Source organism: Phyllostomus hastatus, unplaced genomic scaffold (genome assembly GCF_019186645.2).
Source record: "Phyllostomus hastatus isolate PE091 unplaced genomic scaffold, TTU_PhHast_1.1 phas_scaffold_501, whole genome shotgun sequence".
NCBI lineage: Eukaryota > Metazoa > Chordata > Mammalia > Chiroptera > Phyllostomidae > Phyllostomus > Phyllostomus hastatus.
This window is the reverse complement of record NW_025334033.1, coordinates 64,878,657-64,893,048: the sequence shown is the minus strand read 5'-3', so window position 1 is coordinate 64,893,048 and position 14,392 is coordinate 64,878,657. Positions and strand designations below refer to the sequence as shown.

The following is a 14,392-nucleotide window of genomic DNA, read 5'->3' as shown; positions in this document are numbered from 1 at the left end:
GCCAGGACTGCTGCTCCGCCTCCCCTGGCACCAGCCTCCCTGTTCTCCAGAGCAGTCGGACCTTCCGAGGATCAGGGCTCCCCCCCCACAGCCTCTGTCCCCGACACGGAGAACCAGAACACCTTCCCTAGTGGCCCGACCAGCCCCCATCCCCAGACTCCGCACAGGCCCTCGGCCCCCCCTGCTCCCGGCCCCTGCTGCTAATCACTGCCACGAGCAGCCCTCCCCCCCGGGCGCAGGCAGTAGTACTTCCAGGGCCCACGGACCCTTCAGCGTCACGACGACACCCGAGGTGTGGAAACTGCAAAAGAAACGTCTTTATTCTTTTAACCTTAATATGTACAGAGAACAACAAGAACAGAACTGAGACTGGCTTACAGTGGGTGGCGGATGGACAGATGAGGGGCCCAGGCTTCTGGGGCGGCTGGCAGCCCCAGGCAAAGCTCGCTGCCTGCCCGAGGTCTGCGCGGTGACGGCGGGCGGCGCAGTGATCTGCTGGGCCCCGGCCTGGCTGGAGAGGGACCAGCGAGCCCAGCCCCGCCACTCCCAAGGCGACTGCCCGCCCGAGCAGCCGGCGCCCCACCACGCCCCGCTCCCCAGTTTGCACACGCAGAAAAGGAAGGTTCTCAGGAAGCCACACCACTGCCCAGCCCACTCCCCTCAAGGAGAACTCCCCGGGTCCCCCAGCGCTCCTGCAAGGCCAGAGGCGGGGCCCAGCCCTCCCGGCCCAGCTAGAGGTAGCCGAAGACGTTGAAGATGGGTGGGGGCATGGCCGGCTTGGTGGGGATAGGCTTCAGAACCACGGGTCTGTATACTTTCTGCCCCGGGCCATCCACATCTTTGCAGAAATGGGCCAGCTCCCCGGGGGAAGCTGGGCTTTTCCTCCACAGGCCCAGGCTGGGGACGGGGCCCTGAGGCAAGGCCCCCGGAGGGCCGGGGTAGACGGGCTGTCCATGGTACTGGAAGGGGCAGCAGCTCCAGGCATTGACCCGGCCCACCAGGGTGACCCCGGGCATCTTGGGTGGCTCCTTCTCCCCCGGTGCCCTCGGGGACATGGGCACCAGGGCCATCTCAGGCCCTAAAAGCTCCAAGCCCTTGCAGTGTTTCTTGCCCTCACAGGGAAGTCCCTCTCTGGGGCCCAGGACCCCCTCCAGCCCCACGGGGTAGCTGTGGGTGGGCCGCGGCTCTTCCCAGAAGGAAGCGGGCAGCTGTCTTTTCCTCATGGGCACCTGGCCAGGCCTGGCAACTTCTGGATTCTGCCCCTGCAGGGCCTGCTCCTTAGAGAGACACTCCACCCCGTAGGGGTTCCCCAGAGCCTTCTCCTTGCAGTCCCCACCACCAGCAGCACTGGCGTCAGGGCCAGAATTGAGGGGCAGCCTCCCGGGCCGGTCCTCAGGCCCCCTTTTGAGGTGAGGCTCGGGCCCGCGGCCGGGGAGGCCCCGCGGAAGCCGGGAATACTTCTGGGAGAAGCGTTTGAGCTGCTTCTGCAGGTACTTGCGGTGGTCCACGGAGCGGCGGCACGGCGCGGACTTGTCCAGGGCCGCCTTGATGTCGCTGGACGCCAGGTTCACGAAGTTCAGCAGCATCTTCACGTCACTGTCGGATGCCATCACCAGGGGGCCACTGCGCGGGGCTTTCCATGAAGAGGGCGGCTCTGCTAGCAGGTGGCAGCTCCGGGGAAGGGCACAGAGCTGACCTGCGGGACACAGAGGCCATTGGAGTCTCCCTGAGCAGCCTGCTCGGCCCTCCCCAAAGGCTGCACAGCTGTAGCGGTGGCCCCGGCCCCAGCACCCCTCGGCCGCGGGCAGAGGGACACCCATGTGAGCGGCTAAGCATCTCCTGAGCAGCTGCGATGCAACAGGCTCCGGCACAGTCTTCTGGAGTCTGTGGCCCTCCGCCGGCTGCCGAGGCTCAGAGAGGTCAGGTGACTGGCCCAAGGTGACCCAGCCACCAGTGCCGTTGCCGGGGCTGGAGCACAAGTGCCCTCGCTCCCAGGGCGGGCGCCGTGCCTCCCACACAGCACGCCGCCAACGTGTTCGACCTGCCGGCAGCGTTCTCCTTCTCTGAGCAGAGATGACTGCTTCACTGCCGAGCAAAGCCAAGCCCCTCTCTCCCTGGTGGTGCCCTCCCCCTCCCACCCCCACCCCCAGCCCCAGCCCCGCCAGCATCCGCCCCCCTCCTCAGGCGCCACGCTCCACCCCCAGCTCTCACGCAGGACAGGCAGGACCCCTGTCTGGCACTCAAGCCCGGGCCTGCCTGGCGGGCTGAGCTCAGGCTGTGGCAGCGGGAACTCCCCCCCAGAAGCATCTGCCGCAATTTCATGCCTCCTGGGCCACCTCCCACAGCCCCTCGCCCCTCCCCTGGGCCCCTGCCTGCCCCATCCCCCCCCCCACCCCTGTGGAGCCCAGCGTCCCAGCCTCCCCACTGACCGAGGGTGCCGGTCTGGGCCCTGGCCGCCAAGGTGGCCCCGCTGGCTCCGCCACAGACCCGGGCCAGGCCCGTGCGGCCGCAGGCTGCAAGCGTCAGGCTGGAAGCAGTTGTGCCGCCCTCGAGTGGGCTGAATGGAGGACAAGTCCCCAGAGCTGGGGGGCCCCTCAGGCCAATCAGGAGCGCCTCTCCAGATACAAAGCATCCCAATCAGGCGGCAGCGCCCCGTTCCCACATTCTTTGCCGTCACAAATTGTCACCATGGGGACCATCACAAAAAAGACAGCTCCCAAATGCAATCATTTCCCGGTAAATTTCTACCCTTCAGCTCCACTCTCCCCTCGGCCTCCGTGCCCTCCTCCCCTTGACCCCAGTTCCCCGGTTTCTCGAGGGGGCAGCGTGTGCGCGCACGCACGCGTGTGTGAGTGTGTGTGTGCATGTGTGTGTGTTTAAAAAGTCCAGGACGCGGAGGAGGGGCCGGGCCCAGAAGGGACGGGCTTGCCGTCCTCCCCCGGGGCCCCGGCCCGCAGCTGCCATGCTCCAGTGCAGACAGACAATCGGACGGTAAGCCGCTGTCCTTGAGTGTTGAGTGGCCCTCCGCTCTCCCCTCGCTCTGCTCCCCACCCCGCGCCCCGAGGCCCGCGAGGGCCAGCGGCGCGCCGCTGCCGCCGGCAAAGGTAGCCGGGAAGGACCGCTAACGAGGGGCTGGGATATCCATGGGAAGGCGGCCGGAGCTCTCAGGAATCTTGTCTTTATGTTTGCTTCCTCAATTGAGCTGCACAAAGCCTGAATTGCCCATTCAGCGCGGCCGGACAAAAGGTTGGCGTTGCACGGCCCCCTTGCATTTGTAGTCAAACAGTTAGGGACTTAAATCGAGTCGTCATGATGGAGAAAGAGGTGGACAAAGCCCATAGAATTGCCATCAGCAAACATTTTCCTGTGTCATATTAGCCAGTCTCCATGGCTCCCCCTGGCCTGGGGACAATGGCACAAGTTTGCACACTTGGCTACTGTCACCGTGCCAACGCCGGCGGGGCCGCAAGCAGGGCCGCTCTGAGCAAGCAAGGGAGCCCGGAGCGGGCCGCAGGCCCTGCCCACCAGCTGGCCAGAGGGAAGGTGAGGCCGGCGGCGGAGGGAGGCTGCGGGGAGAGTGCCGATGGTCGGTCGAGGCCTCCACGCCAGCCGGCCTGGCGGGCCCCCTGCGGCCCCCGACTGTCTCCTGATTCTCTCCTTTCTCTTCCTTGCCTTCTCTTTCCTCCGCTACCTCCTCCTCCTGTCCCTTGGTTGGATGCACGGCTAGCGGTCTACACACCAGCCCAGGCCTTTGCACCACAACCTAAAATGCCAGGGACTCCTCTCTGGGGTCCTCCCTCCCAGACCCGGAGCTCTGACAGGGTGGGGCCCAACCTTAACCAGGAGTGCTGACCTCACCCCCTCCCACTGGCCAATAGACAGCTGCTCCAAGGCCCCTCCCCCTCTGGCCTGAGGGTCCCCACAGGCAAAATGAAGGGTTTGGCAGAGATAGCCCATCGTGGGTGGTGGGGTTGGGGGGGGGCATTCCCCACACCCCCGTCCCCTGCAGTGGGGATTGGGGAAGCGAGGACTGAGATGGAGGTGACCTTGGACTGGAGCGTTCTGGGTCACTGGCCATCACATGGCCTAGAGACTGGCAGCAGCCTCTGCATGGATGAAATCGGCCCCCGAATTTTAGGGGTTACTTGTTTCTGTGGCATAACCCAGCCCCCCGCCCTGCCGACTGGGACGGGCAGGAAACGTTCTTTCTGTTCCAAACCGCACGGCGCACATAGCTGGAGGAAACGCCCGAGGTCACCGGGTCAGGCTCTGGTGTCCCCCACCCGCTCCCCCCAGCCCCAGCTCCAGCTGCCTCCTGCCTGGGGGCCAGGGTGCACTGGGCCAGCACAGGTGCCACCCGGTGGCAGGTGGCTCAGCCCCTTCTTCACCCTGCTCTGCTGGGAGACCGGCCGCAAACCATCCCAGCCACATTCCCACGCTGGCTTCCTCTGCATCCTGTGTCAGCCCCTGCCGCTCCCTCTCTCGGGGCACCCAGACTTCTCCGTGCCGCTCCACGTGGTCTCGGCTTTCCGGAGATTCAGTGGCACCTGCGGTCGCTTCCGCTCATCCCGACATTGCCCACTGGTGACATCGTCCCCCAGCTTCTCAGCCCATAGTGACACCCACAGCAGGTGACACTGGTGAGCTCTGTGGGGGCCACGTCTGCACCTTAAAAAACCTTCCCCTGTCTCTTAACACGCACTGTGCTTCCCTTGTGTTCTTCCCACTTCTTGAGGAAAGAGGGAAAGAAGAAAGGAAGAGAAGGAAAGAGGAAGAAAGGGCAGAGAAGATGGGACGAATTAACTGATACCTTCTGGACACCTAATGTGCACCACACCCATGACCCGTATCAGTACGCGGAAGACCTCACCTGACCCCACGAGGGTGCTCTCGTGGCCTTTCACAGTGAGGAACAGCAGGTGGAAGTCACTTTCCCAAGGATCACAGCTAATCGCTGGCAGAACTTGAACTTGATGCAGGCCTGTCTGCATGCAAAGCCCGTGGGGGCCCCACAAATGCCACATCGCTTCCCTGACTCTTAACTGTCTTCCAAGTCCAGCTCAAGCAGCTTGGAAGACTTGCAGCTCCAGCGTTACTCACGACTCCCTCTCCCAGCCCTGTGTTTACAGATGCAAAGAAAAAGTCTAACCTCCTTAGCTTAACACAGACAGCCCTTTGTAATCTGACCCCTCCTGGCGTCTTGCACAGAGTAGCTTGTCACTAAGCGTTTCATGCGTTGAGTACTTGGCCCACTCCGCTGAACCGATTTTTTTTCTTGTGGACTGGAAACAGCTGTCCCCTGACTTCCTTCTCACTTACTGTTTGCTGCACCCAGCCACCCCCACCCATGTGTGCACCCCGGGAGAGCGAGAGTGGGGAGTGTGTCTGCTGGTTCATCCCTCCGTCTCCGGGGACCAGAGCGGCCTCGGCACGGAGCAGGCCCTCATCGACCCTTGCGGCTGCTGCGGCTGCACTTGACGGCGAATTGCTTCTGTTTCTTTGGGACTGTGGGGGCTTTGAAAGCAGGAGACGCCGCCGTTTCACAACTGGATCCGCTGTGGCATGGCAGGAGTTCTAGAAAGCTCCATTAATGGCAAAGAAGTGGTACTGACTTGAACCTGAGACTCCCTTCCCGACTGTCGGCCGGCCGCCCGGCCGGCGTCCCGGGGACCTTGACTTCCCAGCTGCTTTGAATACCTCTGTCTCAGAGGTATTCACGCCACTCAGCGCCAGGGGCTCCCCTCAGCGCCTCCTTCGTGCCAGGGGCCGGGGTGCAGGGTGGGCTTGCTTGACTGGCCCCTCTGCCCCCGAGGCAGCTTGTGTGTTGGAGGGGAGATAGACTTTGTCTGGATGACTCAGGAGCCTCCTGCTCCCACCCGCCCACCAGTGAGACAGAGCCACAGGCCCTGGCTGTCCTTGGCCTCCCAGACCAGCTGCGAGGAGCCGCCCGCTCAGCACCTCTGGGTGGTGCTGGACACGCTCCACTTCCAGGGTGTAGCCGGCACAGATGCGGGCGGAAACCGGAGGCGAGAGGGGGCAGCGGACAGATGACGTGCCCCGGTCCAGCCGAGGGGCTGGGGAGGCGTCAGGCGGCAGGCCTGCAAGCTGCTTTCCTGCAGAGAAGCCCCTTTAAAAATGAGGTGCCCAGCGCAGCATGAAAACCCGTCGGAGCCACGGGCTGCGAGTGCCAATTCATGTAACACGCCCAAAGGCGCACTTTCCACGTGTTTCGCAGTCAACAGACGAAAACGAGGAAGCTGTTTGGATGACAGAGAACTTCGACACCAGAGGCTATGGACTGCAGGCTGGTGTCAGCCCTCCTTTGTTGTGGCTGCAGAATATTTAGGAAATCCTGACTGAGAGAACAGCTGAAATGCTCATCTTTTAAAGTCTGGCTTGCAGCCTCGGCACGGCCATCGGATGCCTGCCCAGAACTCGCCACCTGGTCGAAGTCGGTAAGGCGTGTCAAGTCCTGTGTCCTTCCCAAGTCACCGTGACCCCTGTCTTCAGTGGATGAGGAAACTGAGGCACAAAGCTAAAGAGCCTGCCCGAGGTCCCCTGGGCAGTCAGTGACAGGGCTGGGGGCTGGGTGCCGGCAGCCAGAGCCAGAGCCAGACCCCGGGTCAGGACCGCCATGCTCGGTGCTGCCCCCTGCTGCCCCCTGTCCCCGGCACACATGCCCGGACTCCCCGGCATGGGGCTTTGCTGCCCGGAGATGCGGACGTGCTGGCCCTGCCAAGTGCGGTCCGACCACCGGACTCAGACGGGATGCCCCGGGGACACAGCAGCCTGGCCAGAGCCTCCGTGGACGAGGGACACAGATGTCACAGGATGACTTATGTAACTGACCCCGTTACGTAAGGGGAGTATTTCGGTCCCACACCAGCCCGAGGCCTGCCGTCAGCTGTAATCAGAGTGGACAGGTTTCCTCTGGACGGGAGGCTGAGGGTTGAGATAAGCCCCGCCCACTGCCCGCCGAGGGTGTCCCGCCCTGGTGACCTTGCCTCGGGACTGAGGCTTAACGCCAGTGTGGCCGTGCCCTCAGAGCAGCCGGAGACCGTGACCCAGAGGTGTCACAGCCCAGCCCGGCCGGCCGGCCTGCCCCTGCACCCCTGGCTGCAGCCCAGCTGCAGTCACAGAGATGCCATCATGGATGCCCCCCTTCTCCTCCCCTCCGGCTCCCAAAGCTGCCCAGGCGAAGCCCGTCTCGGGCATGTCTCACCTGTAAAAAGGGGCTCGCGGGACAAGAATCATGTCCCTGTGTCCCTGATGGGCGTCCCCAGTGGGCCACTGGCCCCCGCCCCCATTCTCACCCTGCCCTGTGCTGGTCCCTGTCCCCCGCCACGTGTTCGTCACCTCCACTGTGTCCTCCGGTGCCTCTCCGACGCGTCTCTCCACCTGACCGGGGTGCTGGCCAGGAATGAAACGTCCGTTTAATCTCAACTGCCAACTCGGATTTGATTAGCGATGGCTGGCGGGTGCCCATGGAAAGATTCCGAGGGCCCTGCAGGGCTCGGCAGTTAGAGGGCCCTGATCGGCTAGTGCTGTCTTCTGCGGGTGTGGCGAGAGGCGGGCGGGCTGTCCGGGCCGGGCGTCCCCGAGTCCAGGTCAGAATCGTGGGGTGCAAAGCCGGGGGTGTGAGGCGAGGCATTCCGGCAACCCGCCCCGTGATTTTAACCAGGGAAACAGTGTCCTGGGGAGGGGCAGTGACGCTCCTGAGGACGCAAGCGCCCCCACTTCCCCGGCCAGAGTCCATCGGTTCAAGTCAACAGACAGAGCCCGGGGCAGGGGCGGGGGTGCCGGGCGTTCTGGAGAGTGGGGCTGTGAGCATCTGCTGCGCTGGAGGCAGGAAGTGGCCACAGGGAGTGGGAGGGGTGGAGCGAGGGAGGACGGCTGTCCTCCACGCATGTTTGCATGCAGTAGGCACATAATAAAGTCCCTCTGCATGAATGAATGAATGAATGAATGGATGAATGGAACGTAAAGTGAAATGACTGGTCGGCTTCTGAGCCGCCTTGGGGACTCCAACAGCCAGCGTCGGGGCAGCTGCAAACAGCAGGTGCCGCCTCTGTGCCCGGGCTCCCAGCTGGCCGCAGCTCTCCCGCGACTGCTTTGCACAGACAGTGCCCTCCGACCCTCAGAGAGGAGCCCTCGCCTCCAGGGACGGATTTCCTACAGGACGTGTGACAGGGCAAGGGCCTAGCTACCCTTGGACACCACCGTGTGCGGGGAGTGTTGTGTCTGCCCTTTCATGTAACCCTGAATGAGTGCATGCATGCATTTGTGAATGAGTGAATGGACGAACCAAACGTGTTTGCGGCAGCGGGCTCTGCCTCCCCGTCTGGCAGGTGAGGAAGCCGAGACCGGGGAGGTAGAAGCATGAGCTGCTCCTGGTCGCTGAGCTGGCGGCAGAGGGGCTGGGGTTCGCACTCCGTCCGTGTCCACTCCACAGCGCCCCTCAGAGAAGGGGGGACAGGCCATCGGCCCCTCTTGCCTGTCCCCTGCCTCGCAGCTTCCCCGTCCGGCCCCTCCCAGCTGGAGCGCCCCTCCCACTTTGGTAATATACAAAGGAATCCCTTTTTTTTTTTCTTTGACATCTGACTTTCATTTCCTGCCCTCTGATCACAGCTCTGTCTGTACCCCAGATCCAGCACCAAACACACTTTCGGAAAATTCTCTGGGTAACGTTTTGCCCCCAGACAGGGACATTTGCATCATCAGCCAATGGCCGTTCAGGCCTGCCTGTGCGCTCTGTTCCTGGGGTCCCGATCGGGTGGCGGGGGAGCAGGGAGAGTTACTGCAGTGAAGCCAGCAGCCCCTCACCTCCACCCCGAGCCAAGCCTGAGCTCTCCCGCCAGCCTGGCTCCTGTGGGAGGCATTCCCGTGGGCTCGGCACGTAGCAGGCACTCCCAGGGGCAGGTTTGCCACTTGGAAACAGGTAAAGTACCTTCCAAGTCAGACAACTACATGGCAGGCCTGCCTCTGCCAATCTGGGCAGGTCCTTTCACTTCCCTGGGCCTCGCTTTTCTCATCTGTAAAATGGGGTGATTCTAGTCACCCTTCTGGCTTGCTGGGACCATAGAGAAAGATGGGCTCAAGGGTGACTGGAGGAGTTGGGGCTGACCAGGTGGTGCCAAGAGCTGGACCACAACCAGCCCCAAGTTCAAAGACATCCATGAGGGGCATCCATGGTAGTTCCCATCAGACCCCGAGCGAGGACCAAGACTTCTGGATGACAGGGGTGGTGACAACAGTGCCCCAGCTGCCGCAGACCCCTTCTCTCGGGCTGAGGGATGAGTCAAGGCGGCTTTAACGCTGTTGGGAAGGAGTGGAGGAAGTTCAGGGGGAAGAGAATGCAAGAAAAGGAGGGAGGTGGGGGGGCACCAGCCGTGGGCTGGGCGATGCAGCCCACTCCAGGGCCAGGGCAGCAGAGGGGGCTCGGCCTGCATCCAGTGAGGCCAGGACGAGCCCCCGGCTCCGAGCCTCTGCTGCACTCAGACCCTGTGTGTGTCTCGGGCCTGAAGGACCACCTGTGGGCCCCGTTCCAGTCTCCAGCCTGGCCCTCTCCCACGAACCCCAGAGTCACACCCGGCAGGCTCCCCCCACCATCTCCCCAGGAGTCCCACGATTCCCCAGCTCTGCACGTCCACACCTGAGCTCCTGGCCCCCAACCCACCCAGCCCTGCCCCCTCCCCCAGTGTGCTCATCTCAAAGGACGGCAGTCCTGCCCTTGCAGGTGCCGGGCCCCAGACCTCGAAGCCATCCCCGGCCCAGCTCTCAGGTTCGCCCACGCCCACCCTCTTGGCTCTACTTGCAAACTGCATCCAGAACCTGACGCCCTCCCCCCCAAAAAAAGGGAGTCTAAAACCTCATCTCTGGGCGGGCTTCTGACTCCCACTGCCTGAGGACGCCCTCAGGTGCGCTGGCGAGTGTCTGCCCTGGCGTCTGCTTCACCCCCGTTCCCTCCCAGCCGCATCCCTGGCCCGTCCTGAGCGAGGCTCTTCGAGACCAGCAAGCGCTAGTCAGAGCTTCACGATCACTGTGCGCCGACATGCAGGGGCTCAGACTCACTCACCAAGTCCTCTCCCTACACTGTAGAGAGCCTCTGAGTAGCCCCCTGTCACAGAGGGGAAACTGAGGCACCGATGATTTGACCCAGGCTCACGCCACTGGGAACTGGCCGACCCGAGACCTGAGCCCAGGTGCGCCTGAGCTCAGGGGCTGCTCCTCTCTTCCCATTCGTATCTTCCGAAGGACCAGCCCTGGGGAGAGGCACCAGCCCTGGGGGGAGGCACCAGCCCAAGGAGCAAGGGGGAGCATCTATTATAAACCTCACTCCGGCCAGCCCATCGGAAATGCGGGTGTGCCGGGTACACTGAGGCAGCATGGGGCAGCGGGTTAGGGCTGAGTTCCGGAGTGGACCAGGCCTGCCCAGGGTCAGCGCCTGGCCCAGAGAGCATCGCTCTGAAGGCCGGGAGGGTGGTGGCCACGACTCCCTCCCCTGCGAAGGCTGCGCCCTCTGTGAGGGAGGTCACTCTGGGCCGGAACCTTCTGTCTGAGTCTCACTTCCTGTCCTGGCTGCCTGCCAGGACCCTGATGGCTCCTGTGAATTCCCTCTCTCAGGAGGACACCTGGAACATCAGGGAAAGATGGCAGGGACCCCGGAGACCACGAGAAACTCCAGGAGAGGGGGCGCTTCCGAGTCCCAGGCCTGGCTTCAAGCCCCACTTCTGTCACTTAGCAGGTGACCAGCGGTAGGTCTCCTAACCTCTCCAAGCCTCAGTTTCCTCCTCTCAGGCAGCACCTGCCTACTCCATCCTCAAAGGGGTCAAGGTAGCACCTGCGAGTGCCTAGCCCAGGGCTGGCCTATGGTCGGCGTTTCCACCTGTGAGAGCTGTTTGCGTCATCTAATCCCTTTGTTAGTCAGATGGGGAAGTGGAGACCGGCAGGTGAACAATTCGCCCACAGCAACCTGGCGAGTGAGCGGCATGGTCAGCACGAGCAGCCTGACTCCAACCAGCCCTCCCGCCCCCTCTTCAGAGCCCACCTTTTGCACCCTTGGCCGAGAGGAAGCGCAGGATTCTCCCCTGAGCCCTTGGCCTTGGCCTCCATCGGCCACAAGAGGGCGCCCTCGGGATTGCTCCAGGTGCGCAGAGTTTCTGGACCAATTAGCCCTTCAGTCCGTGGCCCCAACACACGGCCAGCAGCCCACCCTCCTGCCCTTTCTGAGTTCTGACAACACCACACCCCCCACGCCCAGCTCCTTGAAGGGGTTCCACAACCCCTGTGCTGTCCCCCCCCCCGCCTCCACCCTCTGCCCCCCACCCGGGGACGATCTAGTCTTTTTTCCCTGCGTAGACCTGGGATCCCCTGAGTCCCCACATTGGTTTTGCCAGGCAGGGACTTCACAGCTGGCTTCAGCATGACAGGGAGGTCGTTTGGTCACCTCTTAGCACCACCCACAGTCCCATCTGTCTAGTCACAACGCCTGCTCAGCACCCCCGGCCGGTGGGGATGGGCCGGGCCGAGGAGACAGTGGGGGACGGGGGGAGGCGATCCGTGCCCGGGTCCCCGTCTCATGGAGGGTGCCCTCCAGGGGGGACGGACTTGGTCATCACACGCAGTGACAGGGCACACTTCATCCAGCACGTTCGCTGGAGAGCAGGAGGGCAGAGGGTCAGAGCCCGGCCTGAGTCCTAAAGGAGGCAGAGACGTCGACCAAGCCCAGGAGGCCTGGTGTCCCAGAGCCTCCACGAGGGGAGACCACCCCCTCCCCCGCCTGTGGGCGAGGACCCGCCATCCGGCAGGGACTGGACATGGGAATGACACCTACTGCGTTTTCCCCAAAGAATGAAAGAGGGTTCAGTGGGTACAAACGGGGGCCGGGGTGGGGACTCTGAAACACCTCGCCAGCGTGGGGTCGGGAGCTCCATATCCTCTTCCTTCCCGAGGCATGGGGTGTCTGTGGGCCTTGGGCTCTACCCTGTGAGCTCCCCCCGAGTCTTCCAGCCCATGCACTTCCTCCCGTGACCTGCTCGCACTTGGCTGATCAGACCGCTAGGGCTCCTGGGGCGCTAGCGAGAGTCCTCTTGGCGCTGCGGACTGCCAAGGCCAGCCTCCCCTCTTCCCATCTTTTCAGATGACACAAATGACACAAATGACAGGCCGTTTCCAAATTTCATCTCCACGCAGAGTCCTCCTGGCCCGGGGCAGGGGCGACTGGGAGGTGAGCCCCTCGGACGCTTCAGCCCCCCCCTCCGCGGGCCCAGTGGGCCACTGTAAACATCCTCTCGGGCTGCGCACAGCCAAGGGTGTCGTCCACTGCCCCCCCCCCCCCCAGCATCCTCCAGGCTGGAGCTGCTTCCTTTACACTGACTGGGGTCTCAGCCAGGCAAACGGGGACCACCAGGAGCCCATCGGCCTCTCTGGGGACTCTGGTCAGCCCTGCAAGGGACCCGCTCCCCTCCCCGGGGGCTGGGCACTGCTGGGGGGCCTGGGCTCTGGGTCCAGGATTGGGTGCTCAGCAGGGGTCAGGGGAGGACTTCCCCTCCCCGGCCCAGGAGGAGCGGGGCTGCCAGCAGCAGCAATGAGAGGCTGGAGGCCCACTGTGCCCCCTCCCCAGACCGCTCTCCCTGGGGGCTCTCCTGCATGCCCGTTTGAACCGGATTTCACCGGATGTGAAGGCTGAGGTGGTCAGGTATGCCAGGATGTTCTAGAAGTCTAACAGGGCCCAGTGCTACCCAGGATGTGGAGAAGAAGATGCACCAAGGAGACACACTGAAGCCTTGTTCGTGTGAGTGTAAATTGGTGGTGATGCTTCGGGGGCATTTTGTCCATTTCTGTTACCATATGGAACGAGTCTGCCCTTAGACTCAGAGCACAGAGATCCAGGCGTGAGGATGTTCGCAGAAACGCTGTTCGCAACTGCAAACAAGCAAGCAAACAGAAGCAAAGGCAAAAAACCAGACTCAGAGCTTACACACTCCAGTGGTGGTGCTGGAGCATGGAAATGTTCCACAGCCATGGGAAAGGGTGACGGAGACCCACAGGTGCCGACTGAGGCGGGACTTAGGATGGGTGGTCTCGTGAAAGAAAGAAAGTACGGGATTATGTGTATAGTAGGACCCCACTCATGTGAAAAAAAAAAGGAAGGAAGGAAGGAAGGAAGGCAGGAGGGAGAAGAAAGAAAGAAAGAAAGAAAGAAAGAAAGAAAGAAAGAAAGAAAGAAAGAAAGAAAGAAAGAAAGAAAGAAAGAAAGAAAGAAAGAAAAGAAGGAAGGAAAGAAGGAAGGAAGGAGGGAAGGAGGGAGGGAGGGAGGGAAGGAGGGAGGGAGGGAGGGAAGGAAGGAGGAAAGAAAGAAAGGAAGGAAGGAAGGAAGGAAGGAAGGGAGGGAGGGAGGGAGGGAGGGAGGAAGGAAGGAAGGAAGGAAGGAGGGAAGGGAGGGAGGGAGGGAGGGAGGGAGGGAGGGAGGAAGGAAGGAAGAAGTAAAAGAGGATGATGCTCAGAAAAATTCGGGGGGATGCACCCCAGAGTGATAACCGGTGGTTGGTGAAAGGAAGTGGGAGGACAGAGGACTGCAGGGGCTATTTTTCAGTTTATAAAGTTTTCATGCGTTGTTTGACTCTTTCCTCAGTGAGCACATGCGCATGTACAGTGTTTTTGTCCCAAGTAAAACATACATATATACCGTTTCGCTCCAGGGCACCCTGACCTCAGAGTGGTCCTGCTCAGAGCCTCTGAAACAGGGTAAGGCAAAAATCATTTATTCCACCGACATTTTCCACCAGAGCCCCTGTGCTGGGTGCTGGGACAGGAGAGACGTGCTCTCCACAGGGAAAGGCGTGCGAACAGGTAAGGACCTTATCGCATGACAAGGGAGTGATGGGGTTTTCACGGAGACCGTTTCCCTGGGTGAAATAAGGGGAGGCTTCCTGGAGGAGTGGTCCTTAGTAGTCTTCGAGATGGTGGCAAGTGTATCAGAGGGACCAGTGAGAGGAGAAGCACTCCAAGGGGGCAGATGTGGACGTCTACCACACCTGAGGGTGCACAGTGGGGAGTGATGGGAGATGGGACTTGGGAAGGGGCGGGGGGGACCTGTGGCTCACCTCCTTTCCTAGTGGGTGCTCAGGCAGCAGGGACTCAGCTGGCTGCCAGCAGAGGGCGCTTGAACCTCTTCGAACTGCAGAGCGGAGCTGCTGGAAGAGTTGGTCAAAGCGCTCTCTGTGGCCTGGGGTGGGGGAAGCTGGGTTCTCAGGCCCCCCCCTCAACACCACCACCCCCCCCCCCACCCCGCGCTGGGAGGACTCCGGTCATGGGGGCGTGCGTGAGACTCCATCCCAGTGTAGGGAGCAGGGGTGAGAGAGGGCGGCAGCCCCACCCTGCCCAGAGGCTC

At 62.4% G+C, this 14,392-nt stretch overlaps 1 protein-coding gene across 1 annotated transcript; it reads right to left on the bottom strand.

Moving 5' to 3' along the window:
• Nucleotides 1-612: 612 nt before the first annotated feature.
• On the bottom strand, nucleotides 613-2,492 carry FAM181A (family with sequence similarity 181 member A). The gene is made up of 2 exons (XM_045823484.1): nucleotides 2,430-2,492; nucleotides 613-1,696 (listed from the first exon to the last, which is right to left on the bottom strand). Exon 2 carries the CDS (start codon nucleotides 1,608-1,610, stop codon nucleotides 732-734), a length of 879 nt encoding a protein of 292 aa, XP_045679440.1. The 5' UTR covers nucleotides 1,611-1,696; nucleotides 2,430-2,492; the 3' UTR covers nucleotides 613-731.
• Between the last annotated feature and the right edge of the window lie 11,900 nt (nucleotides 2,493-14,392).

Bases quoted from the DNA above. Each gene is read 5' to 3' on its own strand.
- FAM181A (XM_045823484.1), bottom strand. From the start codon at position 1,610: ATGGCATCCGACAGTGACGTGAAGATGCTGCTGAACTTCGTGAACCTG.